Below are 20,138 nucleotides of genomic sequence, written 5' to 3' on the forward strand. Positions count from 1 at the left end.
TGTTGCAATTTCTGTTTTCCATCAGTGCTGGAGTTTAGAGTGGCTAAAACACAGAGATGTTGGTGACATGAAGCATGTTCTGACCATTATAAGCATCTCAAAAAACACAAGAACTGATTACATCTCCCTACGTTTGCTTATTTTTGAGGTGCTGATTCCAACAATAGTGTCTGTTTTGCTCCAGCACTTTCTCACAACATATGATGTGCATTTCAGCATTTTTGCTTTTGACAACCCTTTGTAAGAAGTCTTGTATTATCCTTTAATTAGCATATACAGAAACAGCCACACAAAGGTCAGGTTACAACTGATTCTCGGCAATTCTCAGCCGTTTTTTGCATGACAACAGGGACGTGCAGAGAGTTCCACAGGGGCAGGGGCTCAAATATAAAAAGGGGCATATATATATATATATATATATATATATATATATATATATATATATATATATATATATGTGTGTGTGTGTGTGTGTGTGTGTGTGTGTGTGTGTGTGTGTGTGTGTGTGTGTGCTTTGCATCACAGAAATAAATTATATTTTTAAAGTATATTAAAATAGAAAACTATTATTTTAAATTGTAGTTTTTTTCTGTATTTTTGATCAAATAAATGCAGGCTTAAAGTGCATAAGGCTTTAAGCAAAAATGTTAAAATAATAAAGTCACCATTTCGCGTGTTGTTGTCAGGCAGCCTACACTTCACATAATAGGCCTGCAGTAGGCCTGGGCTTCATTTAACAAACTATGATAGTTTCATAATGGTAAACGGTGTATCAATATAGACTAAATATACAAGTGACTTGAATACTATACTTACCATTAATGCTACTTTTGGTGCTGGTTTGTAGTCAATTAACATCCATTAGGTCAACGACGGAGATTCAGATCACTTCAATGTAAATTCGTCTGTCCATGTAATTTTCAAATGATTTATTTATAAATGACCGTCCAATGATATTTGAACTTCTTGTGCCAGATGACGATTGGTCTGTGGTGTATTTTGCATGACAAACAGGCTTCAGCGAATTAAGTAATATTTTAAAATATGTGTTATGTGGATTTTTAATTGAATCGACACGCAACCTTTTATTATAAAAAAAATTAATAATAATAATTTTTTTTTTTTTTTTTTTCTGCCGTCGAGCCATAACGTTACTCACTGAAAGACGCTCGAGAGCGATCGGTTCCCAAGCAGACTGTGTGGGATACCTACGTGTACACTGAATAGTACATTTTTATGTTAAAATGCATAACTTTTGTTACGATATGCCTGCCGCCCACACACTACTCCGGAGTTTTAGAGCCTCGAAAATGGAGATCGTCAGTCAAGACCGAAGCAACTGACACGCACAACTTGACGCAAGTGACGCAACCCATAGCAACGCGTTATAGCAACGACACCTCAGACTGACAGAAATGTAAAAAAAAACGTGAATTTAGGCTACTTTAGTCTTGTACACATTGTCATGTAAATTATAAGCAAATGCATTTTGTTTTATTGACCACAATATTATCAATGATATTTGTTTGAGAAGGGCACTTTTGATTCATTTTGAAAAAGGGCAGGGGCTCGAGCACCCAAAGCCCCCCCCTCTGCACGTGCCTGCATGACAATGACATTATTTATTGCCCATGTCTGATTTCAAGGTTAGAATTACAGTCAGTGACCAAAGAAAATGCAAACATGACCTTTTCTGCTACATCTATGGGCGTTTTACTATATCCAAACATTAAATTAATTAGGTTAACGAACATGTGCATATAATAAAGAGTTGCACTGGAAACTGGGATGTTTCGCCTACAATAAATAGTAGGCCTACGCAAAATAAATGTTATGTATAGGCTACCAACGAGACGCTTTATTATAATTTAACATAGCGTGAGCCTCATGACAGAGCTTTTAATTCACACAATAATTAATTATTACTATTTATTAAGATCATATTCTCAAACAGTAGCCTGTATATAGGATATCTAGCCTGTATATATAAAATAAAATATAATAAAATTATTCTTGACAGGTACAAATATTATTTCTGGTTGTCCAGGTATTTTAATTGGCCCCGACTCTTTTCAACGGAGTCTAGAATCAGATGTGAAAAATCGCCTTTTCCACCAGCGCCAACGTGCAGTAATGAATTGAATCCACATTGATTGCGATCACATTTCTCATTTCTCTCGTGGAGCCCAAAATAATATTTAGTAAAACAATGCCTAGTTAATTTAATACAGGAGATAGGCTACAGATAAAACACAATAGGCCTAGAGCGATTGATTTAATTAGCTGGACCTCAATCTACACAAATGAAAGTCTTTCTTTATAAAGATGCGTCTAACACAAATGTGCACTGTAAAAAAAAAAGTACATATGAAAGCATAAAACACAATGCAGTGAGTTTTTAAATGAAATGCATCCCATTAGTTGCATGTAGGCTATTATGTGTCGCATTACTATCAACTTCAGTTTTCCTAATAAAGCACAATGGTGAATAAATTAGGTTGTGCATACTCACAGTCACAGTTGTTAGTGATGTAAAGCACAGGATCCCACGAACACACGAACGCATGACTCCAGCCGTGTCCACAGCGCGCGCTGACAGCTGTAGTTGAATCAAATGCTTTATAGACCGAGTCTGCCCAATGGGAAGAGAGAGAGGGAGACAGGAGAGGAGCGCGTGCATCATTCATTCATAGGACTGCACGGGCGCCGTGAAAACCTTTGCGTCTCGCTGCAGGGAATTGCAACAAATGCTATTTTTACAGCTCAGTTTACTTTCCTCAAACCAGAGAATTAACCTGTTTTTGAATTACTGTATTGATATTCCTCAAACACTAGCGTTTGTTCCAAATATATCTGCTTAATGTGCATGTGCAGACTCAGTTCAAAATTATTGTGGAGATAATTTCATTTTTAGTTGCACTACAGCATCCATTTAATTATGTGTTTGTGTAAATGCACTTTTTGACAACACTTACCCTACATGTATTTTTCTGGCAATTGAAGGCACACAACTTTGGCCCCGGTTAAAAATGCATTTAGCAGAAGAACGTTGTTTTGGTTGTGCTTAGCAATTTCCCGCGAAAACCATCCGGCAGGTCTTTCGGTCTATAGCCTACTTAAAATAGGCTTACCATAGTGAATCAGGGTAAGACAAAAACGTGGGAAGGAGGAGTGATGGATTGACTCATTATTTAAATCTGAACAAAAAAAAGTAGTGTAAACAAGTAATAAACAAATTATTTACATTAAAAGTACAAAAAAGTAGGCCTACACTTAAATTAGATAAAGTCCTATCACTCTTCCAGAAAAAGCTGTTTTATTCTACATAAAGAAGGTCACCCCCTCATGTCAACATGACATGTCATGTCTTTTTTTTTTTTTTGTAAATTGAACCTCAGCTGTTCTTTATAACAGTCCATTTATTTTAGGATTTCCAGTCATCAAGCTCGGTAAACACAGATCAGGCACAAAAAATTACCTTTAATTTCCTCAAGCTGATTGCTCACTGAACCACATCATATTTTCAGGCAATTTCAAGTTTAATTTTGATGTGACAAAGCGTGGAATCTAAGTGGCTGAGCTGTTTACTTGCTTTTAGCCGACTTCCCATTAGTCGTCATTTTGTTCATTCAGACTGATTTGCGAACTCAAAATTAATGAAAACAAGAGGTCGGGATTTATCATACGAAACAATCATATCCAGTCATAGCATGATGGAGGAACTGCCTCCTCTCAAGTAACATATCCCCATTCATTCTCAATTACCCCCCACTACACCCAGAACACGCTTTAGGGGTCTGTTAAAAATCAATGGGCTCAGGGGAGGCAAGAGAAATGCGGACTCCCACTGTAACTTTCCCTGCTCAAGTCGACTGTTACTTTAGAAGAGCGAGTGATTTATACACCTTTTAATGTCACATTTAGAAATATTTGCATTTACGTCTTATTTTTAGAATATGGATTATTTTCTAAACCAATTTTTTGAGGAGGCACTGCCTACCCTTGCCTCCTGAAAGCAAACACACCTGACTCCACATAATGCCAATATAGACGAAACAAGCTCATTTAGCGGTTTTTCACCACATGCACGCATATATACTGTACAAATGCATGTGTCATAAAAAAACGTTTGCACTGGTGCTGAACTGATACAACTTTATTACATTTAAAGGGTTCTGCAAATTGTAAACTTTGCATAGTGATTGCATAGATTCACAAATACCATAATTAAAACCAGGGACATTCATGAATTATTCACAATTTCCTGAACAACGGCTTTTAAAAAGTACTTCAAAATAACCAATTTATTTAAAATACCATTACTCTTGTAAAAGAGCAAGACCTATTAAGAAAATATTTAGAATTGCACATAGTTCAAAAAGGAGCTTGAGATGTAATATAAATATATAAACAAATCTTCTTAAAAGCAGCAGTCTATTTAGCTTTGTCACCAGGATAATTATACGTGAACCTTACACCTGAATAAATGTGTGTCTTGCATATTTGCTTTCAAAGTCATTTCAAAAAGCGAGACAGTTCATTAAACAGTTCCTTAGTGTTCATATGACTAATGTTTGATGACCTACCAGGATGAGGATTCACAGAGTAAACAGAAAGGAGGCATTTATATTGAACATGTCCAAAACCATGCAAGTATCAGTGACCCTATATAATTCGATTTAAAAACTGCAAAAATATACTCTGTGCAAGTGCTAAATTAGTACAAAGTATGTGCCAATGTATTCTGGGCAAGAGTACTGCATAGAGTTGACTAATAAAAAAGTGCCACATTTGCATGTACTTGTATGCATTGTGCATATATAATAGTTCAATTGATGTCATACCAGTGACAATTTGACCTAGTGGGTGGGGTCTACAAAATGAAGTTAAACTGATATACTTTTAAAGGGCTCTGTCATGACACAGCATCTTATATTATCCAGCTTTGAGTAAAAAAAAAAGCCATATAAGACGCTTATTGCTTTTTTCTTGTACCATACAATTTCACCCTGTATGAAATTCTCATAATGGTTTCAAATAGTTATAAAGAGACTTTCTAAAAAAATAAGGCAAAACATTTTTGTGTGTACTTGGTAAACTCAAGAGCATATAGTGTATTGGACATCTGTAGTGGAAGTGCTGTGATATCTTTGCAAACAGCAGACATTTTTGGATACCTCTAAGTCTTATATCCAAAAAAAAGGAGAAATTCTCACATTCCATTAGTAAGCAGCTAGAAATGAAAATGACTTCTCTGAATTGACCATTTTTAAAGCTGAATTTTTGAGTTGTTATTATCTTTGCACGTTTTCCCATGTGTGCTTCAACTGACGGGATCACTGATGCTTTGAATTCATCTGTAGTGTTTGTAAAATCATTCTAAAATACTGAATGCACAAGTAAAATAAAACACAAAAAAAGATGCATCACCAGCAAATAATCCTCTTCCAAATGAGTACGTGTGCTTTTGAAACCCGCCCATGACACTAAACACAGGTCACAACAGATAACCTCTGTGCTATCAGCGGTAAAACATAAAAACTAATACTATACTAACCCATAAAACTCAAAACAGAAACCCTTGGCACACAGGTCGGAAATGATTAAGGATCAAACAGTTCACACGAGGACGCCACACACCACGGTTGCTTTTAAGGGAAGTCGCTTCCATCATAGATGATTGGCTTCTCAATGGTCAGCTGGTAGTTTACCTTTTTGGAGAGAAATCTGTTGAAAAGAAAACAGAGGAAACAGCAATTACTTCACTTCAAGCAATAACTAAAGATATCACAAATGAAACAATTAGGTGACAGATTTGGAACATCTTCATATGCAGCAACTTGACAAATATTTAATTATAATAGTGTCTGGAATGTTGCTAAGCTAATCACACTCTCTCTCTCTCACTCACTCACACACACACACACACACACACACACACACACACACACACACACACACACACACACACACACACACACATTAAACAACAAACTTTTGAACAATAGTGTATGTATAGTTGATATAACTCGTTTTTCTTTGATTATAGTTTATACTGAGATTGTTGCAATGCATTCTGTCTTATCTGATATACATGCAATGCCTTATATCATATCTATATCATAAAATGCCAAATAACATTAGTAGGCAGCATAATACTGCCATCTTTGTGTCAATGGTGTGCCTTTAATGCTATAAAACAAGGTCTAGCTAGGCAACATATATAGGCAGCATATGAAATGCAGCAAATCGCACAAATGCATTACACAGATAAGAGGTAAGTAAAATAATCAGTTTGACACTGTAATAAATCAGCAAAATCATATCAGTTAAAGTCCCCCTGCGGTGAAAATCAAGCTTTTAATGTTGTTTATATGTCTATGTGGTGTTTTTAATATCACTGGTGATCGTCAACGAGTGGATCTCTGAGCTCCTGTGAGTGAGTGGAGGCGGGGCTCATTTGCATATTCATAGAACCACCTATACTAAAAAAATATGGACGTAGTGTCCGTGACGCCACCCGTAGGTTTCTGAAGAGCATTTTTTAAGCCCAAAGTGGGCGGAGCTGGCCGTCGCCATCTTGGTAGCGCGTCACTCCCGGATAACCGAAAATGGGCAAAGAGGCGGGATTAGCTGAAGTGACGGGACGCTAACAGACAGCAGACACACGGCTAGCAGTAACAGTTTTAAGGCTAATATAATATCATTTTAACGGATTAGTTATGAAAAAATCCCCTCCCCCTCGCCCCTCAAGAGTTGTTATGAAGGGCATAATTAGCTGTATAGACCAAAACCACTTTTTGTACCTGACTGTAAACATATTTTTTCTGCTGTAAAGTTAGGCATTTTTACAAGGGGAGTCAATGGGATTAACTCTCTTTTGGAGGCTGTCTCTAGCGGCCAGTCGATGAACTGCAGTTTAAGTCACTTCCGTGTTGGATTTAAGAGAGAAACCGGAAGTTTGCCGCTTGGAAAAACACTTAAATGTCAGTTTGGTCTGGTGATCAAAGATGAGTTTTAAGGGATACAATTATTGACTACAGGGGGACTTTAAAAGAGTAGATTTTTTTCTGAGAAGCACAAGCTCTGAAAGGTTTCCCGGAGTGTGCAAATGCCACCTGTGTGTTACTGTACCTGGAAAATGAGTTATCAAAGATGAGCGTGTAGACTCCTGGGTTGCGGACTTTGAGTTGTCCCTGTATGGTCTCTTTGTGCGAGTTACAGCGTGTGAGAGGAATCAGAACCTGAACCACAGGGACACAAAGATTTAGCACCGTAGCCTAGGATCAATGGTAAGAGTGCTCGGATTGATCAGGCGCAGATCAATATCGGCCGATAATAGCTTTACACACTTTGATCGGTGGTCTCTATAGAGAATGTGAAGCTGACATCACGCTGTGTTGAGTTCTGGCCAGTTGTCTTGTATAGACGCCATATTAGAAGGATCACGCTGCCTTTCTGCTTGTGAGTTTAATGCAGTGTTTTGATTTTCTGTTGTGATAGTTAAAAATGTTGCCATTTATAGCGATATTAAATTAATGTCGCCACTCGCCATATATTCATGCTGCATCGGAAATGTATTTAATCAGGCAATATTGTTCTCACATATTTAATATTGTAATATATATTATTATTTAACTTACAGAAAAACAATAAACATCTCAATCATGGTGAAATCATCAAGCATGCAGACATAAAATAGAACTAAATCTATAAAAAATAGCCATAAACCACTATATTTAACTAAATATTATTTTGCTATAAAAATAATAAATAATAAAGACAATGTACAGCGACTTCTGAGAACAAAAATGTCCTTCTTTTCAACAGAAGAATATTCCCCAACACTAAAAGTGAGGCAATATTTAGAGTTATGATCTGAGCTTTGATAAAATCACACACAAAAACACCTATTACCAAATAATACCTGTAATGAGACTCTTTGCTCGTACAACAGCATTTTTTCATGAACTATTAGAGCATCTCACTAACTAGGCCATATTTTTGCATTCTCAACAGGTGTTGAAGTGCATGTACGGTATGTGTGTGTTTGTTACCTTACCTTGGCCTGCTCAATAGGTGTGTCAAGAGTCTCTTTGTACACCACAGTGAAGGAGATGCTCTTTGGCTCGGAAGAGAAAACCCAGCTGATGATGGGACCGTGGTCGCCCACGGTGATGGGAATGGCGCTATAGCAACTGGACTTAACAAAGAGCTCTCGGGAACCATCGCCGAAATGAGGAATCTCATCTATATCCAGAGGCACAGAGGTACTACAGAGAGACATGCACGGAATCAACAATAATAATAATACTGGAGCAGTGTGTGTGTGTGTGTGTGTGTGTGTGTGTGTGTGTGTGTGTGTGTGTGTGTGTGTGTGTGTGTGTGTGTGTGTGTGTGTGTGTGTGTGTGTGTGTGTGTGTGTGCGCGTGTACTAACGTGAGTTCTCCAGACTTGAGGAGGGTGATTTCTGCATCCTGTACAGCAGAGATCATCTCTTCCTGGTCATCAGGCGTCACATCACTTGATATGCTACTGTAAAAGACAATAAATCACAATAAACCATAAATTGAGGGGACATTGTGTGAAGATTTTTTTTCTAATCTTTAGATATGACTTTAATGTACATCTATGGGATATTTCACCTATTTTATTGTACAAATCATAATCGTATCAACTGAAACAGTGATATTTTAGTATGATTGATATACTATTATAGTTTTTTATTAATGTGTTGAATTAGATTTTATTAAAAAATTATTTTGTCATGTTTATTTTTTCAAATGTTACTATAGTATTTATTAATTTTCATTCATTAACTTTAGTTATTTTTGTACTATTTTAGTGCTTTGGCAGCTAGCTGAAATAAAACAAGTTTAAAGTTGTTTATATGTTATTTCAGTTAAAGTATATTTCAAGCAATACAAATGTTTTTATTTAATGGTTTGGTTAACGATAATAACGCTGGTCTGAAGCACAAATAATGTGAAAGTTGTGTTTGTTCAAATCTTTAACCCCAGTTATAAGCTATTGTGTTTGTGATGCTGGTCTTAGCAAACATAATTAAAATAGCTACATCTGTGTGCTAAAGCTAGAGGCTTATTTATGAAGACATTTTGTAGGCTTTTTTAATTAATCTTAGAGCAAACGACAAGCAATTGAGTTCCTTCTTTAGTCTAACCTGTCTAAAACTGCACAATGAAAAATGTAATCCTTGATTTTTTAAAATAACAGTTCACTGTACAATAAAAACCTATAATCTCAAAACTTCCCAATACAAAAACTAAGCTGCAAAAATAATAATAAACAATAATAGTTTGAAACTTATATAAAATAATAAATTTGAACACATTTACACTACAGTTCGAAAGTTTAGGGTCGCTTATGCTCAACAAGACTGCATAAAAAAATACCGTACAAGACAATATTATTATAATTTAAAATAACTGTTTTCTATTTTTATACATTAATAAATTATAATTTATTCCTGTGATAAAAGATGAATTTTCAGCATCATTACTCCAGGCTTCTTCTGTGTCACATGATCCTTCAGAAAACTATTCTAATATGAATAATAATAATGAAAATAGAATTATAATAAGCCGATTTGCTACTCAAGACAGATTTCTGATTATTATCAATGTTGAAAACAGTTGTGCTGCTTCATATTTTGTCGAAACCGTTATAAATCTTTTCAGGATTCTTTGATGAATATAAAGATCAAAAGAACAGCATTTATGTGAAACAGAAACCTTTTGTAACATTATAAATGTCATCACTGTCCGTTTGATCATATTTTTGTTTTGATCTTTATATAAATTGGTCACAATCTAACGCAGCATTGCAGAGACTGACCCGACAGCAAACCTGCAAGAACCATTAATCCTTTAACATGAGAAAAAGATGTATACATTAAGCTCTTAAATGCACAGCGGCAAAAAGAAAAAAAGCTGATTAATGTGCATGCATATTACGATATGTTTGATGCGAAAAAAAACATAGAAAAACTTCAATGACTAAAAAAAGTATAAATAAATCGTAAACAAAATGTTGTTCCATCAAAACTCTCTCCTTTCCTGGAGAGTGCGTCTCTAATTATGGAAACTCGCTCACCCACAGGAAGCATTTGGGGCAGCTCGTGAAATTATATGCCAGGCAGGTGCTCATCTCAGAGTGACAAATGTTAGAAAATGTACCCAAGATGGCATGAAATGCATAAATTGACAGTCATCATCCCCCTCACAATCAATCTCCCGGCAGGACTTCCTGTCTGTCTGTAACACTTATTTAGGGAAGCATCACAGCTCAATCTTCTAAACAGAGACCCGGCGAGGCAGCCGGGAGAATCTTGATAATTCTGCTACAAATTGGACCATTCGGAGTGTGATTGTGAATACACGGGAATGTTTTAGCGCATCCATAGTCTCTACTTCGTTTGTGCACACTTCCTATGAACAGTTCCTGATTCAGATTTCACTTAATGAATGTGGTTCCTTAGTGCTAGATGCACGCTTTATTTCAAAGGAAGCATTATCACTCACTTTATCGCAATAAGTCTAAAAGCTTCACATCTTGCGCAGCATATACCACAAAAGCATGCCTTCACACAGAATGAAATGTTTATGTTGCATCATTTTATTTACATTTATTTATTTGGCAGAAGGCAAAAGGAACATCACAAGCACTTTATTATAAGAGCCAACGATATTTGCAGTGTAGCAACGCCAGGTTTTCTATTTCTATTTTGGTTTACAGGTGAAACTCAAAGAATTATAATATCATGCAAAAGTTAATTTATTTCAGTAATTCAACTTAAAAGGTGAAACTAATATATTATATAGACTCATTACATGCAAATTGAGATATTTCAAGCCTTTATTTGTTACAATTTTGATGATTATGGCTTACAGTTTATGAAAACCCCAAATTCAAAATTAGAATATTGTGAAAAGGTTTTTATAAGCTGTAAGCCATAATCATCATAATTATAACAAATAAAGGCTTGAAATATCTCACTTTGCATGTAATGAGTCTATATAATATATTAGTTTCACCTTTTAAGTTGAATTACTGAAATAAATTAACTTTTGCACGATTTTTCGAGTTTCACCTGTAATATAAAATGTGTATTCCAGTGATTAAAGCTGAATTTTCAGCATAATTACTCCAGTCTTCAATGTTACATGATCCTTTAGAAATCATTATAATATGCTGATTTGCTGCTCAAGAAACATTTACTATTATCAATGTTGAAAACTGTTGTGCTGCTTCATATTTTTTGTGAAAACAGTCTCTTTTTTTATATTCTCTGATGAAATAAAAACCTTGTGTGACATTATAAATGTGTCTACTGTCACTTTTGATTAATTTAAAGCATCCTTGGTAAATAAAAGTATTCATTTCTGGGGGGGGGGGGAACTGACCCCAAACTTTTGAACGGTAGCGTAGGTGGTACTTGTGTGTGTTTGTGTGTTTACGATCTTACATGTCTCCAGTTTGCGCTCCTTCTCCTTCTTCCTGTGATCCAGTGGTGGTACGCGAGTCGCTGTCATAGACCCCGTTCACTTCCTCCTCCGTTATGATGTCAAACACCCCATCATCCGGCTTCTCACCAGGATCAGTAACTGCATGTCAGGACACAGGAAGTTATCAACTTTGACATCAACCCATAAGAAATGTAAAAAGTGAGTAGAAAGACAACTAGCATGAAGCAAAGGTCCTTAAAAACAGGCAGGACTTAAAAACAACTAGATCCATCATATGTTAACAACCTTAAACAACTTAAGTAAAAGTAAAATGACAGAATAAAAAAAAGGCAAAAAAAGAAAGAAATAAAAGCTAATTTACAATATGAATAAGTAGTGTTGTTGAGACCAGTGTTCAGTGACCAGTTCAGTGACCTCAAGTGTTCAGTGACCTCAAGACCACTTTTTGAAGGCCTCTGTCATTTTTTGTACTTGGCCTTGACTCAGTCTCAGGCTAATAGGACCAGTCAACTGCGGGGATACGACCTGGACTTGGCTTAGGTAATCTTGACTACAACACTATTGATAAGTATTATAATAGTATATAAATAATACTAATATAACACTGTATAGATCTAAATTCAGTGTTTGTTTTTTTTAAATTCAGTGCCTACTGAATTGTTTCTAAGTATCGTTTCTGAATTGTTTGTAAGTTTTTAAGTTTCTTCATTATTCAAGTGTAAATGACTGATAATGCATTAATGGTAATGTCACATGGTACGTGTTACTGTTCTCAGCGAAGGCCATGATGGACCAATCACAGTCTGTGATGACTCTATATAATTTGACTTGCATGTCAGGAATCTTAATTTAAACAAATTGCCATTTTTTCCGAAAAATATCTGCAATACAATAAAAAATCCTGACATTTTTGAGCCATCAAGCGCACCCTTGAAGAAGATATTTTTTGTATGTCATAATGGAAACCTTTACTAACAAGCAATATTTGCAATACAATCACTGATAGGACTGCTTGTGAAGACCAATTCATCAGTCAATTACAATGAAAGTGCTCTGTAACTAAATCCTGATCCTTTAGCATTCTACAATGGGCTTCTTGGCCATTCAATATATTCATAAAGACAATCTTCAGACACAAAAGATGAATGCCAGGCAGAACAATGTATTCAAGCACTTGAAGGTTCTCTCAATTCATACATGCCACTGTATTCACATAGCCAGCTCAAAAGAGAAAGGTGCTGTCAACGTCGTGGTTTTTCATTTCATGCTACTTTTATGCATGCTAAGTAAGTTTTAGGGTGCTCTTAATGGGAAAAAGTTGGCATAATTTAAAACTCACTTTAAAAAATAACAACTTGAACCTCCTGGGAAGTTCCTACAGTACATACAAGACAGACACCACTATATAATAAAGAATAAAATGGGCAATTTTACGCATATTACGCTTTTTTACTATGAGGAGGCAGAAAGCTTTTTAGCACTAATGCAACACAATGAAGAGCAAAGGATGCAAATTCGGTGTGTTTTTCATACTCTCAAAGGGAATGATGGGAAACTGTAAAGGAGGTCCCATCTGAGAATGGCACTTCCTTCGCTTTCTCTGATCCCCCATCTCGATGCCAACGCAGAAAAGGTCATAATAGGAAACCCACCACTCAGTTTGCTACAGCCAATGTAAGGGAACTGTCTGGGCTAATAAAAAATATGACCATTTAAAGTGAAGTTAGGGTGCAGCTCTGCATTTCTCAACCATATGAGTCATCAGCCACAACATGAACTCTATCTCTGTATCATCAGTCACTTGTTAGAGACATTTACGCTTGCTAGAAACAGTCAGATGATTGCTTTTTATATCTATGCTCTATAAAATAAGAGAACCGAAAAAGACTCATTGCTCTTCTTCGCAAGAAGTCTGAACACACCAGCAGTTGTCAGATGCAAGAAGCTTTAAGCCTAGCTAGTATCTATCCGTTAGTTAGATTTATAATCTGTAACAAGTATTCTTTTCATTTGATTCTTTTAATAAATAGTGTTAAACATTTATTATAATCATCTGACTGGACCTTGGATTTTTGAGTACGAGTCACATTCTTCTAGATCAGGAAGATCCTGCTTGAAGAGAACGACAAGAGGGTGAGCATTCGTATGATAAAGGAATAATAACTATGAGATTTGACTGATCAATATAGCCTAGCCAAAGAGGCAGCATATGATATGTATATGTTATGTATTGAGCTTATGTACATTGTTGTAATGCGAACACGGTTGAAGAGTACCACAAAAGGTAGACTTATAATGCAAGGGGGAAATTTATTATTATTATAATAAAAACGAACTATAGACTGATCGCTTGAGGACACGACTAAAGGATAGGCTCTTTAGTTACCTTGAGATTATCTCTATATCCTAGGAAGGACGTGGGATAATTGGGAACTGTACTAATCGTGATAATCCATCGCAAAACACAAGTTGATCATTCATAAGTAGTGTTTTCTGGCTATTCTTCATCAACAAAATGCATACAAACTAAACTGCACAGTTAAAACAATTACAACTTTAGGTTGGCATTCGTGTGCAATCAACTCGTGAATACAATCATTCCAACGTGACATGAAGGGTGTGTGTTCTGCTGTGTGCACCTGTACCTGTAACTCTTGGTGTGGGCATATAGGGTGCTGGTGGTGGTGATTGACCGGCAGCGTTTGTGTGGGGTGGTGGTTGATTTTCTGAAGAGCTGTTGAGTTCAGCCTTCGTAAATCTTTCCACCACGGCGCCGTGCTGCGTGTAACACTCTCGACAGCAGCGCTCCTTCTTTGCGGTTTTTGTCATTACGTAATTGTTGCTGCAGTAGTAACAGAAGATACGGCCACACAACCTGCCAGGAAACACAGAATAACCATAAGTCCAAATATTCGGCACAAAAAAAAAACATTTTTAACCAAACAAAGCACCATATACTGTATAAAGTTCTTTATATTGAGTCTGAAATACTTCAGTGTATTCACATTCGGTTCTCTTGGTTTTTTTGGTCCTGACAAAAAAAGAAAATGATACATTTAGTCCTGATTCGCTTTTGATGTTTAAGACCAAGCCTAAAGATACAGTACCAAAAAAAAAAAAACAGCTATCATGACATTTAAACCAATCCTGTGTGCATGGGATGTATGTGAGTACATATGATGGAGCTGAAAACTCGTGAATAAAAATTATCAAATGTATAGAGTCAAAACAGCGGCAGGAATCCCTGCATCACACACACACACACACACACACACACACACACACACACACACACACACACACACACACACACACACACACACACACACACACACACACACACACACACACACACACACACACACACACACACACACACACACACACACACACACACACACACACACACACAAACGAAGATCTGCTGCAAGGAAATGCCTTTTCCTACATCTGTACTGAACTGTAATGGGCAATGATAAGAAAAACCAGGTGTGCTTGAGCATTTTGTCCTTTTAAGGGTTGCATCGTGACATCACATCCTGTTTTTGGTTCGTTTAGATGTCTTTGGTCCATGTTGCGTTCATATTTCAGACGAACCGCACCAGTATTCATTTGGAAGTGGACAGAGACCCATCTTTTTTCCGCTCTCGGTCCACTTGTTTGGTGCACACCAGGGCTCGGATGGCAGCATTCACACTTATTCAAATGAACCGCACTAACAGAGCAATAGCATCAGGGTTCGCTTTAATCGAACCAAACCTGTGAACACTCCCTAAGTGACTCATTTCCTTCAGGCACCATGAGTTTGTCACAAAAAACTGTTGTCAGATAATTCAACAGGTCTTAAAATATCATAAAAATTTAATATAATCATAAGTCCTGATAACAGTGCACTATTTAATGTACCCAAATAATTGCTATAAAAACTTTTTGTTTTTACTTTTTAAAAGTATTTGTTTAAAAGTCTTGAGGGGAGGATTGTCTAAGAACAACTTGTGCTCAGTGACAGTTGTTTATTTGCATGCGGTATCTGAATTGTTTCAGCCAGATTGACTGAAGTACTTATGCAGATCAGGAAACAAAGCAAACGCAGTCGAAAAAAGTGTTGTGTAGGCTGAGAAAAGAATGACAATAATTTAATTTAAATGTGCCTAGGGCTAAACCTGCGCATACAGATGAAACAAAAAATGAGTTGGACACTTAAATCTCACTTAAATAAAAAATGTATGAATATATTTGCATTATTTTACAATATATTTAATTCAACGTTAATGTGTAATGAGCTTTTCACAACACAAATGATGTGAAGAGAAGAAATAATAGCACTTTTCCAGTTTTTACAAACGTGCTTTTTCTTTTAGAGCCTTTCTTCAATAAATGTGTACAATACTTTAAAGGTGCAGTAAGCAATTTCTGACAAATGCTATTGTACATTTCAATCAACACCAAATTAAACAAATTGTGAATATTTGCTAATTTCTGTTCTGTGTGTGTGCTGAAAAAAAAATTGTGTTTATACGTAGTCCTGGACAGATCAGACACCACAACAATATTGTATCCAATCAGCAGTAGGGGACGTGTCCAACTTATGATGGGGGAGGAGAGAGAGTGAGCAAGCCGGACTTTTGTAGAAAGATTGTAGAAAGAGAGATGGCTGAGATATTACCTCAGAGGAATATTATTGGAAGAAGAAGAGTTACAATCAGGCAAGAGCTAGGCCCAGCCTTAATGCTGGAAAAGCTTCTCAGCACTGGAGAGCCGTTAGAGATGCCAAGGCTGCTTTGTTTCTGCTCGATACGTGAGTAACATTGGTTTCACAGAACAAAGATATGCTGTTGTTGTAATGTTAGCTATAGTAACATGACAGTTTTGAGTGTTATTGTTTTACCTGCAGCTGGTGTGCTGGCGACTAACATCGAAGTCTGGCTTGTATATACTCCTGTGTCATCTTCGCTTGTTTGTTCATTTGCATTATCATTGTGCTTGCTGTCAGCTATGATAAAGACACATGCATTTCCCCGCTTTATAAGCTTTCCCAGCTGTTAGTCATTGACTGTGTTGCATAGTAGAGATGCAACGATTTACATTTTCTAGGCCAATTCCGATTTCCGTTTTTTCATTGAGGTTGACATGCCGATGCCGATTTTAGCCGATTCCAATTTTTTCAAACCACTTTACAGCACACACAAATATTTATTTTCTATATATTATATATAGTATATACCATATACTTTTACCCAAACTGAATAATAAAAACAAGTTTAAATGGGTAAATTTTCAATAAATATTTGTGAGTCTTCATTTTCTTTTCTGACAGCCTACTCCAGTCCTTGTTAAAACACAATAGACATAAAAATTCTGTGTATTTTGGGCACTTTGTGTCTGTAATCATAATTATTTTGTCCATCAAAAGTGTGCTTTCACTTTAATCGAGCTCCTGCTTGACGCTCACGCACTGTTCCTGCTCCCGGTGTGAATGCACTCATTGATTACCATGCATGACGAAAAAATACGTGCTGCTCACGCTTGCGGTGTGAAACGGCCGTAATTCACAAGTTTCCCTACATGTGTGGCCCGTGTGTACGTGTGATGCTGATGTTGCGCGATGTTAATCATGCGCCGCCCGAGTGCATTTGACCGGCATAAAATCGGCATATGTCAGACGGTGCATATCTATTGCATAGCAACTTCATTATTTTGGGGCGGAGCAATAAAGGGAGGCGTGTGTTTGTTTGGGTGTCGATTTCAAATATCAAGAGTGTTTCTCAGAAATCGCTTACCTCCCATTTAAATTTCCTTAGCTTTTTAAAATTCATAAATACATTTTCTGCTGTTCTTTTGCTTTTCACTCCACCTCTACCTTGAGATCGGAGCAGGTGTTCGCGAGATTGCCCACCTGCAGTGATGCCGTCGCAGCCACCACGTGAACTGGCCCTGGCAGCCCAGGCAGTGTGTAGCCTCTTTATCCACCAGCCACCACTGCTCCTCCGCTCGCAGCTTCTGCTCGAACTCAAGAGCATCTGATTTCTGCCACAGAGCATCCTTATCCCTGAAAAACAGAGAGAGCAGGAGATGAGAAATGAGGAAAGACTCAAAGGTTTTCTTGTGTCTCTTTGTGTCCTTAATGTCTAAAAGCACTTTTCATGGTTCAGCCATTTCATTTCCATTTCATGTCGAGAGGAAAGTTATCACATCTGCAGCTGTTTGATTATATCATTTTATCCACACCAAACTGTAGATTTGATCAAACAGGCGTTTATCCACATCCAGAATATCTTCGTGGCAGCAGCACCCTTATTCCTTTTCTCTTGTGTTTTCTGCTCAGCATTCTGGCTCAGTAGATATTTGAGTTTTCATTTTGTTTTGCTTAGAGAATTAAAGTAGCTTAAAAACCATAAGAATGTCATGATCTACAAAGTGACTGAATTAAACATATATATATGGTGACAAAATACAGAAAGGCAGATAAGAACAAGCTCTTGACCTGCTTTTATGTGTGCTTCTTTGTTATAAAAAACATTTCATGCTGCCAATATCAGTTTTTCTTGACATCTCATTGAGAATTCAAGTAGGTTTTTTTTTTTTTTTTTTGTAGTTTCTCTCGCCTGAAGTGTGACCTGACCTTTTTGCGAGACCAAAGTTGTAAAAGAAAATGAGGGGCTTCCATCATTGTTAAGGGAAATAAAATAAAAACTTTTTAGATTGAATTCATATATATATACATTTCTGTAAAGCTGATTTGAAACGATATGTATTGTGAAAAGTGCTATACAAATAAATGTGATTGAATTAAGTATATGCAGGTGAAACTCAAAAATTTTTAATATCGTGCAAAGGTTCATTTATTTCGCTGCATTGAGGCAGTAATTCATGCAAAAGGGGCCCAAACCAAGTACTGAGTACATATGCATGATTATACTTTCAGAGGGCTGACATTTCTGTATTAATTTATTTATTTATATTTTTTTGAATTTTGATTTTGGGATTTTCATAAGCTACCCATAATCATCAAAATTATAAATTTTGCACGATATTCTAATTTTTCGAGTTTCACCTCTCTGTATGTATATATATATATAATTTTAATGCTTTATTTATTTAAAAACATATAAAAATAATAAATATATAATAAAAATGTTCTAAGAATGAGCAAAGCTAGTAAAGGACCAAGAGAAAACAGACAAAGCAAAATTAATTTCCAATTATTCCAGTTATTTTCATATTTAAAACAAATATTTACAACAATTTAAAGAATTTTCAAAATGACAAAGTAAAATGAATCATTAATCGTCCAGCAATTATTTAACGAAATCTATTTACACAAAGATTGAAATTAATCATTCTCAGTGTGAGATAGTCACACCCATAAACACATTAACAACGAAAGAAACCATGATTTTAAGTTAGGAAAGAGAAGTCAACTCTTCTATACACACCTAATAAGTTCGATGAGCCGTTCTTCCAGGTTTACTTTGGTTTGGCTCAGATCCTCCAGCTCAGCAGACATCCGGAGATGCTGGTTCTGAGTCTCTGTCAACACCTGATCCAATTTCTGCTTCAATTCTTCCCTCTCCTTCTGTACGTCACTAAGAGCCTCTTTGGTACTAAGGACGAGAGAAAAAGCAGATAGAATTTAATAATAATGCATGAAAATATAACCTAAACAATTATTACTAAAACAGAATCTCTTCAAGGGTCCAAGAAATCCTTATCATGAGGATCCATTTGGAAATCCATTAGTGATGGCTTTTATTCATAGAGATCCATTATCTGTGCTGCATTAACCCTTTATTGTGTTGTTGAATGCGCTCACCTTGATACACTTCCTTGCAATTGTTGCGTCTCACACTCTCTCTCATGCATCAGAGTCTCACAATCAGTGATGTAAGAATCCTTCTCCTCGATCAGACGAGAGTATTCTATATTCACTCCCTAAATATAAACACACAAACAAACAGACAAATGCATGAACACAATCTGGACCCACAAACATCAAACATTCACATACATTGACAATGTTCTGTACAGCTATTTTGTCTCATTTTGTTTTATTTTATCTTGATTTTCATCTTATCCGAGGAACATAAAAAAGTACCTCGTACTGTAATATTGAAACAACAGCATTTAGTCCTTTAGCATTAACAAAAATGTACAACAACTAACCCTAACTATGTTTTTGGACATGTACAATGGCAACACTTACAAAAAACATACTATGGTACTATCATGGTTGTTTAGACATACTATAGTACCATAGTATTACCATGGTATTTTCAACATGTACCATGGCAGTATTATGGTATACTTGAAAGTACCATGTAAATCCATTACATTTCACTTCCATGTTCTACAAGTAACACAGTATTACCATCTGATATTATTATTATACCATGGTACCGACAAAGTACTTTTTGTAAAAGAATGCCATGTTTTGTTGTATTCTTTAAAGTATATTGAGTATGTAAATACCATGTTGCATGAATATGGCATAATTCAGCACCATAGCATTATCATCAAATACCATCGTACTGCCACAATGCCATTTTCCATGGGTAATTGTAAATATATGCATATCTTAAAGGTATAGCGGATGATTTTCTTTTTCCGGGTGGGTAGCCTATACTATTGGTCCACCTAAGTGTCAATCATTCT

The 20,138-nt window shown here is 36.2% G+C and overlaps 3 protein-coding genes across 6 annotated transcripts in view; 1 reads left to right on the plus strand and 2 right to left on the minus strand.

Moving 5' to 3' along the window:
• The window catches only part of ghrhrl (growth hormone releasing hormone receptor, like), a 37,874-nt gene extending 35,285 nt beyond the window's left edge, over positions 1–2,589 (minus strand). For both annotated transcript variants that reach the window (XM_079587569.1, XM_079587568.1), the window contains exon 1: positions 2,513–2,589. In XM_079587569.1, the coding sequence (XP_079443695.1) occupies positions 2,513–2,566 (54 nt within the window). In that variant the 5' untranslated portion in view covers positions 2,567–2,589. The remainder of the gene's footprint in view (positions 1–2,512) is intronic.
• Positions 2,590–3,382: 793 nt separating this feature from the next.
• Positions 3,383–20,138, minus strand: part of fyco1a (FYVE and coiled-coil domain autophagy adaptor 1a) — a 33,134-nt gene continuing 16,378 nt past the window's right edge. For both annotated transcript variants that reach the window (XM_079587534.1, XM_079587535.1), the window contains exons 10-18: positions 19,300–19,418; positions 18,923–19,090; positions 17,383–17,535; positions 14,132–14,361; positions 11,486–11,624; positions 8,440–8,535; positions 8,063–8,273; positions 7,135–7,244; positions 3,383–5,727 (exon numbers count right to left, since the gene is read on the minus strand). In XM_079587534.1, the coding sequence (XP_079443660.1) occupies positions 5,652–5,727; positions 7,135–7,244; positions 8,063–8,273; positions 8,440–8,535; positions 11,486–11,624; positions 14,132–14,361; positions 17,383–17,535; positions 18,923–19,090; positions 19,300–19,418 (1,302 nt within the window). In that variant the 3' untranslated portion in view covers positions 3,383–5,651. The remainder of the gene's footprint in view (positions 5,728–7,134; positions 7,245–8,062; positions 8,274–8,439; positions 8,536–11,485; positions 11,625–14,131; positions 14,362–17,382; positions 17,536–18,922; positions 19,091–19,299; positions 19,419–20,138) is intronic.
• The window catches only part of xcr1a.1 (chemokine (C motif) receptor 1a, duplicate 1), a 28,787-nt gene continuing 22,025 nt past the window's right edge, over positions 13,377–20,138 (plus strand). Inside the window, exon 1 of one of the 2 annotated variants that reach the window (XM_079587573.1) lies at positions 13,377–13,619. The gene's annotated coding sequence lies outside the window, so the exon portion shown is untranslated. The remainder of the gene's footprint in view (positions 13,620–20,138) is intronic. The other variant, XM_079587575.1, reaches the window with a different exon arrangement.

This window comes from Phoxinus phoxinus (genome assembly GCF_949152265.1).
Source record: "Phoxinus phoxinus genome assembly, chromosome: 18".
NCBI lineage: Eukaryota > Metazoa > Chordata > Actinopteri > Cypriniformes > Leuciscidae > Phoxinus > Phoxinus phoxinus.